The 7,913-nt window shown below is 42.7% G+C and overlaps 1 protein-coding gene and 2 pseudogenes across 1 annotated transcript; all 3 read left to right on the forward strand.

Moving 5' to 3' along the window:
• Positions 1–852: 852 nt before the first annotated feature.
• On the forward strand, positions 853–1,427 carry LOC148735460 (uncharacterized; annotated as a pseudogene).
• A 392-nt stretch (positions 1,428–1,819) lies between these two features.
• On the forward strand, positions 1,820–3,101 carry LOC148735461 (uncharacterized; annotated as a pseudogene).
• Positions 3,102–4,114: 1,013 nt separating this feature from the next.
• Positions 4,115–6,860, forward strand: LOC148735462 (uncharacterized). The gene is made up of 2 exons (XM_088752956.1): positions 4,115–6,356; positions 6,721–6,860. Exons 1-2 carry the CDS (start codon positions 4,115–4,117, stop codon positions 6,858–6,860), a joined length of 2,382 nt encoding a protein of 793 aa, XP_088609082.1.
• The last annotated feature ends 1,053 nt before the right edge of the window (positions 6,861–7,913 follow it).

Raw genomic sequence — 7,913 nt, forward strand, 5'->3', positions numbered from 1 at the left:
TATGAAGGACATGCCCCCTCCTGAAAGGAAAGCAGACGTGCGTCGGTTCCTAGGGTCTATTCAGCATTTCGCCAAATTCCTCCCCATGCTGGCAAAAGTCGAAACACCACTGCGGTAACTAACCAGAAAAGATGTACTCTTCCACTGGGACAAGCCACAAGCAGCTGCGTTTCAAAAGCTTAAGGATATGTGCTGTGAAGCCCCTAAGCTAGTCTACTATGAGGTCAGAAAAGATGTGACTATACAATGTGACGCCAGCAAGAGCGCAGTGGGTGCTGTCCTACTGCAAGATGGAAAGCCGATAGCCTATGCATTCCGTAAACTTAGAGCATTAGAGCTTAATTGGGCGCCAATAGAGAAGGAAATGTAGGTAATCGTGCTCAGTACACAGAAATTCAGAGAGTACATTCTGGGAAAAGAGTCTTTGGTCCAGACTGACCATAAACCCCTAGAAATGATACTGCGCAAATCCATAGCAACATCACCATTACGATTGCAGGCAATGATGCTGAAAGTAAGTGGCTATGATCTAAAAGTGAAATATCTTTCAGACAAGAAGCAAGTCCTCGCAGACACCCGCAGCCGAACAAGTCTAAATGAGGCACCACCGGAAGAAGAAGGGATACAAGTAAACAGGTTGGAAAGAATCTCGATTTCTGAATCGAAGTATGCAGAACTTCAACAGAACATAGCAAATGAACTGCACGAGCTGTATGCTATGATTCAAGCTGGTTGGCCAGAAACAAAGCAACAAGTCCCACACAGCATCCGCCAAAACTGGGACACCCGGGATGAGCTTGTTGTACTCGATGGAGTAACATACCAAGGAATTGACTGTTCCCATTACAGCTCTCTATGGGACGCAGGCTACGAACAACACTACCAATAGCACGTAGCCTATTGGAGCCTAAAACACAAAACACCCAGAAGATAAAGGCAAGAATGAAACATAGCAAGGATAAGCAAAGTACTACAATGACCGCCAGGGTACCAAAGAGCTACCACCACTCAGATCGGGTGATCACGTCAGAGTCAAACCGGAGCCAGGGTCAAAGGAATGGAGCGCGGCAACAGTAGTTCAGAAACATGCCCTGTTTAGGTCATATGTGGTAGACATGGGCGGCCAAAGAATCAGACGTTACCGAATACCTCTGAAAAACGACTCAACAAAGTCCCATATGGGATACTTGAAACGTCAAGGACACATCGTACAGCAGATAGCGCCTGAGCTAGACAAATCACATGCAGGACCCACGTTCCCAACAAGCCCACAAATGGAGAGTTCACCACAGGGCTCCCACTTAAGTCCTTCAGCTCCTGAGGAAATCCCAGCTGGAGATGTACCACCTTCATCAGACATAGCGGAAGCCAAAGACCAGCCCTTTTATACAACCCGAAGTGGAAGACTAGTCAGACTAGACCTGTAACCAGTTGTTCGGAAGTAAGAGACAGTTTGGGACATGAACAATGATAAACACTGATTGATGCTGAGATAACTGTTCTTTTATTTTAGTTTATTTTATGTTCTTTTCTGTTTCCTTAAGTGTGATGTGAAGGAGGGGGGGAGTATTATGTATGGCAATACTGCGGGCCATTATTCACAGTTATGTAATTGTTGAGTTATTGTTTGTTAACCAGTCACATTAAACCACGCGGTTTGGATTGGAGATCCAACATGGCGTCTGTGTCATGAATATGTAACTCTGTAAGAGTAAGACTGGGACGAGTCCCGTCGTTGCTGCCAAAAACAAAATACTTAAGATTGTGTATTTTTGAGTAAGACGGCGATGCCGATATTCAGTTTCACTTTATAACAGCAATGACATCGTTTAAAGATGTTAGGAATCTTCTCTTGGAAAGCTATAACAATGGCATTATCGATGACGATGAATTTATTTTGCTTTACGAAGGAAACTTCTCGAAGAAACCAGAATTTCCATATGAAGACTACGAAAGATTCCACTTGGATGCCATGGACGCTACGGAATGCAAAGCTGAATTTCGATTCAAAAAAATGAAATTCCAAGACTAGCTGAAGCACTGGATATTCCTGGAACATTTTTTGCAACCAAGGCTCAACAGTTCCCGGAATAGAAGGACTATGTCTGGTGTCTGGTGTTAAGACGACTGACTTACCTGTGTCGCTACTCCGATTTGATCCCTCGTTTCGGTCGACCAGTACCAGAGCTGAGCATGCTATACAACGTCGTTTTGGATTACATTTACAAAGCACACGGCCACAGAGTAAGCCAGTGGAACCACACAATTCTAGATCCTGTTAGTCTAGAGAGGTATGTTGAAGCAGTCTATGACAAAGGTGCAGCACTGGACAACTGCATAGGCTCCATAGATGGGACCGTAAGACCAATCAGTTGTCCTGGGGAATTCCAAAGAGTCGTATACAATGGTCACAAGCGGGTATACGTACTAAAATTCCAATCATTTACCTTGCCCACTGGTATGGTTGCAAATATATACGGGCCTGTAGGTAAGTCTATGGTTCATAATAGACCCCCCCAAAAAAATTGTTTAAAACCCTATACGTTTGTAATTTTGGGTGTTGACTCCCCGTTTTTTTTTATTTTATTACAAAGGGAAGAAAACACGATGCCGGTAAGTTGGCAGATTCCGGACTGCTTAACGATCAACAGCGTTTTGCATTTTCTACAACTGGTCAACCCATGTGCCTCTATGGAGACCCCGCATACCCTCTTCGTGTCCACTTGCAAGCTCCTTTGAGGAACGCAGCTCTAACTCGTGATATGCAAGCCTTCAATTCATCCACGAGTGCTGTGCGTGAATCAGTGGAATGGCTTTTTGGGGACATTGTCAATCATTTTAAATTTATGGATTTCCATAAGAGTTTAAAAATTGGTCTAAGCTCTGTGAGGAAAATATATATTGTCAGTGCTCTCCTTCGCAACGCCCATACTTGCTTTAATGGAAATCAAACTTCAGAATATTTTAATCTGGAGCCCCAAACCTTTGAAGAGTATTTTGTTCAGGATTCCACTTGGTGCCCATTTTTTACTAATTATCTCAACAGCATTTTCACCTCTAAATGTTTGGAATCTTTGCTGTACCCATCATCGTAATGACAAACCAACTTATAAGCACAACTATGGTGCGTATGCTTTTGATAACTGCCTTAAAATTTGCATAGATGACAAATGGAACAGGCATTTGTCTATCAACTTTTTCAGTGGAGAAAACTTGTTCATCTTCTTTTGGCGTCTTGATTGATCGCTGACCATTCCCAACTATATAGTTCTCCTTATATGTTTATTTAATACATCTGCACTACTAAAACACTGCAGACAATACATGCAAAAATATTTCTTATCATTATCTTTGGTTTGATACCGCATCAATCTATTAAAATTATTGATCAATACCTAGTTATTTCTCCTCATTATTTGCAATCAACAGAAAGTTCATTTCATTTTCAAACTTTTCCTTTGACACGTAAATCGGAAAGAATTGACTGCCCTTTCAAACAAATACATTCATTGGAGGGATTGGCGCTGAAATCGTCGGATGAGTTGAATATGCCCTAACACTCCAGGAAAGGAAAGCGCTGCAGGAAAAGCTGACTGCCGACAAACAAGGCATTGGAGTCAAACACGCTCAAAGCCTTTTGAATGGTTTCTTTTCAACGGGCAGACATTGCAATTCCGAGTCGTGCGGTGGGCACTCTTCGAAAGCAGTGGAGAACTTCTCATAGGTGACTTGATTAAGGTGATTGCGGTCCTTGAGAAAGATCTAAGATCGCTGGGATTGGTGGCCATGTTGAACACGAGAGAACGCGTTAGATCTCGCTCCAAGGATGCAACCGCGTGGCGACATGCCCGTGAAAGCAGTTGGTAATGTAATGGACGTGATCCACACCGGCAATGAGCCACAACGCGCACCCTAGACTGTCTACAGTTATCGTACAAGTCAGACTAAACAGAATCGACTGACAGCTCAAGTGATAAGATTCAGTTCTAGAATTTGCTAAGAAGCACTATGTCATTTTAGAGGATATTTAACAATTATTCCACGAGCGTGCGTTGGATATGAGATGATAGATAGCCAACGAGGCGCGTAGCGCCGAGTTGGCTATAATCATCTCATGGAAAACATTGGATCAAGTTCTAGAATAGAGCTCCATGGCTTCGGTGATGCTTCACCTAAGGCATACGGTGCGGCAGTCTATATCAAGTGCTTGGATGAAACCGGCCATGCGTCAACACATCTTGTCATGTCCAAATCAAGGGTGGCTCCTGCAAAGGCTGTATCGTTACCGAGATTAGAGTTACTTGCAGCTGTTGTTAACGCAAGATTGCTGAAGTTTGTTGTAGAATCCCTAACGTTAACACTCAAAGTAGAGCAGGTAGTCTGCTGGACTGACAGCATGGTAACTCTTCAGTGGATCAGAGGCTCAAGTAGCCAGTGGAAGACATTTGTAGCAAACCGCGTTGCTGAGATTCAGTCCACATGGGACCCACACCATTGGAAACACTGTTCAGGGGAGGACAATCCTGCTGACTTACTTACACGTGGAGTGCCCGTAAAGGTCTTAGCTGATAGCAAGTTGTGGTGGAGTGGACCGTGCTGGTTATCTTCTCAATGCCTGCCTGAACAACGAGAGTCGCCAAACGAATTGACCGAGTCTGTAGAGAAAGAAAGAAAACAAAGGGTGACAAGAACGTGCGCGTTGATTACTATGGAACCAGTGATTGATCCATCTCGATATGAGCAATGGCTGACGCTAATCCGGGTAACAGCATTTGTTCTTCGAGGTGTTCGAGCTTTTAAGTCAGGAATAAGTGCAGGTTCCAAAGAGCTGTCAGCCGAGGAGCTGCAAGATGCCAAGTTGAGGTGGTACCGGGAGATACAACAAGAGGTGTACCAAGCAGAGTATGAAAGGCTGGAGGAGGACCTTCCTTTACCAAACACCAGTGCTATATTAAAATTGGACCCTTATTTCGACAAGAGAGATCGCTTGCTGCGGGTAGGAGGTAGATTACAGCACTCAGACTTGCCAGAGGGTACCAAACATCCAATAATCTTACCACATGGTCATGCGGTAGTTGAGAAAATCATACAAAGTGTGCACAAGGAGTTACTTCATGCTGGACCGGAGGGCACTCTTTCGGTTCTACGACAAGAGATCTGGCTCACCAAGGGACGTCGTGAAGTTAAAAGAATCCTGGGAAAGTGCCTTGTTTGTCGACGTCAACGAGTTGGTCCATGTTCACAGAAAATGGCGCCATTGCCATCAGAGCGGGCGTCATTGTCTCCAGCCTTCACTCACGTTGGTGTAGACTTTGCAGGGCCATTGTTCGTACGAGGGAGTGCCTCCCCAGAAAAGGCTTACATATGCATCTTTACTTGTGCCTCCTCCCGCATGACCCATCTAGAGCTTACGGGTGACTTGTCCACTAAAGAGTTCTTTCAGGCATTTCTTCGTATGATCAGTAGACGAGGGCTCTGTAGAACCATCTGGTCTGACAATGCGAAGACGTTCAAATGCGCTGACCGTGAGATCCAACAGTTGTTCACACAAGGGTCATCTGTCAATAAAGGATTGTGGGACAGGATAGATCAGGAAGAGCTCCAGGCCAAATTGACCTCCAAGGGAATCAAGTGGAAGTTCATCGTCGAGCGCTCCCCTTGGCATGGCGGCTGGTGGGAAAGGCTGGTGCGTTCAGTGAAGGAACCTCTTCGCAAGATCTTGGGCAAAGCGCTGTTGTCCTATCAAGAGTTGGCCACCATCCTTACCAGGATTGAAGCCGTTATTAACTCGAGACCGCTCACCACAGTAAGTGACGACATAAGAGATCTAATGCCTATAACACCAGCTCATCTTGCTATTGGAAGATCCCTGTTTAGCTTACCGGACTTCGTGGACGAACTTTCAGCAAACAAAAGCACAACGAGGCAGCGATACCTGTACCAGCAGAAGCTTATTAACCATTTCTGGCAACGGTGGCGGGGAGAGTACTTGCATCAGTTATCCGTTAGAAAGAAGTGGGTGAATGAACAACCAGCCCTCAAGATTGGAGATGTAATGCTGATTTCTGAAGACAAGGTGTCGAGAGGAAAGTGGCCAATGGGAAGAGTTGAAAGATTGCTTCCTGGAAAAGACGGCTTGATTCGTACTGTTGTTTTGAAGACAAAGAAAGGGCTTCTAAGGAGACCTGTACAGAGGCTACATCGTTTGGAAGCAAGCAGTACTCAATTTGGAAGTGATGAATTTTGTGACAGCGGTGCTTACGGTGGGGAGTCTGTTGCTCGAAAGGTCAAGGAAAAGGCGAAGAAGAAACAAGTTACACGGAAACCAGTGTCAAGTCTCCAAAAGTATTGGAGAGGTGGGGAGGATGTTCGGGCCCGGACCCGCAGTGGGAGGATCTCACGCCCCCCAGTGAGACTGGACTTATGACGAGACCACCCTACTGAGGAGATTTTGTTGTGTTACTATTATGGTATATAAAATTACATGTGGTTTTCACTTGAAGTTATTTTAGTAGTCTGAACAGAACAAGCACAGTATTTTCTTACTAATAGGATGGTGTCAGTATGTTATTCACAATTAGTGAGTCAGAGGCCTAGTTTGCTGTCCTGAAATCCTACAGTATCAAGCCACTGACCTGGTACTGCATGATCACCAGATTTTTGGCTGAATTTGGGTATGTAAATAGCCAATCATAACTTCTCTGTATGCATTAATATCAGGTTCCTTTAATCTTACTGTGAGAATGTTGCCGCGACTGCTTCTTGCCAAAATAAAAACCATGGCTCAACCAAATTTGCCTGATATGATGCCAAAGCATACCAAAAAGGTACAGCTTGCTAGAAGTATCATATGTGAATGACAAACTGAGTCATAAGAGTGTCAGTGTGTCGCCAACATGTCATGTCAGCTCTGCATGCACAATCATTCAACTCCAACAACACAATTTTATTTACAACATGATTTCTTATTTTTATCACTTCTTTCTGAATAAATAGTTTATAATTGCATGTATTTTAAATCCTATTGTATTTTAAAATGTGTTAGACATTTGCCTTGTATAGTTACTCTCAAATTCACAGTTATCTTTGGTATGATTATGTAGGTATGTATGTATGCACCTTGACTTGTTGAAGAGGTTATTAGTTCAGTTATTTCCTAGGGTTACTTAAGTGTATTGGAGAATCATTGACAATTATTCACTGAAGTGGAGGTCACCATTCATATACCACAATCTGTCAGTTAAATGTGATTTTCTTTCTTCCCCTGCTCAAAGGTGATTAGTACTTGCTAATCACTTTCAAGCTTGCCAACTGGTGAATGCAAAAAGCACCATCCACTAGTGTGTTATATACTGTACACTTTACATGACCAAAACCACCAATAAATTTCCCTTTTGCATTAGTGTCAAGAATAATGTTCTTTTCATGGGCTTGAGAGTCAAATGGTGATCTGCCTTAACCATTACTTTGTTATACCTTCCTGTAATAGACTTGTTTGCAGATGGCTATTAAAGTAACTGATTGGTGGCACTGTTTTCTCTCTGCCTAAGTGATTATAAGAGTAATTACTCTGGTTTCTGTTTCTGATGGTTGTCTAAAAACTCTGGTCTGGTTAATAATAATAATAATAATAAAAATTAATAATAATAATAATAATAATTTAATAATTATATTGTGCAAATTAACATGTGGATATGATCAAATGGTAGGTAGGTAGGTAGGTAAGACTTTATTTAACGAGGGTAACATGTGACAGTAATGAAACTGATAAACTAATGGCCCTCGAAAATTAAATTTCGGAAAAAAAAAAAGGAATTGTAACAAACGTAACAATATTAGGAATAATTAAAATAAAATAATTAACCTAAATACATCATAAAATATTTAAAAATATAAAAAAAAAAAATTACAGG

The sequence above is a fragment of the Stylophora pistillata genome, chromosome 3 (assembly GCF_964205215.1).
Source record: "Stylophora pistillata chromosome 3, jaStyPist1.2, whole genome shotgun sequence".
Taxonomy (NCBI): Eukaryota; Metazoa; Cnidaria; class Anthozoa; order Scleractinia; family Pocilloporidae; genus Stylophora; species Stylophora pistillata.

Coding starts and splice junctions, on each gene's coding strand:
- LOC148735462 (XM_088752956.1), top strand. CDS start 4,115: ATGGAAAACATTGGATCAAGTTCTAGAATAGAGCTCCATGGCTTCGGT. Junction 6,357..6,720: donor TCTCCAAAAGTATTGGAGAG/GTGGGGAGGATG, acceptor CATTAATATCAG/GTTCCTTTAATCTTACTGTG.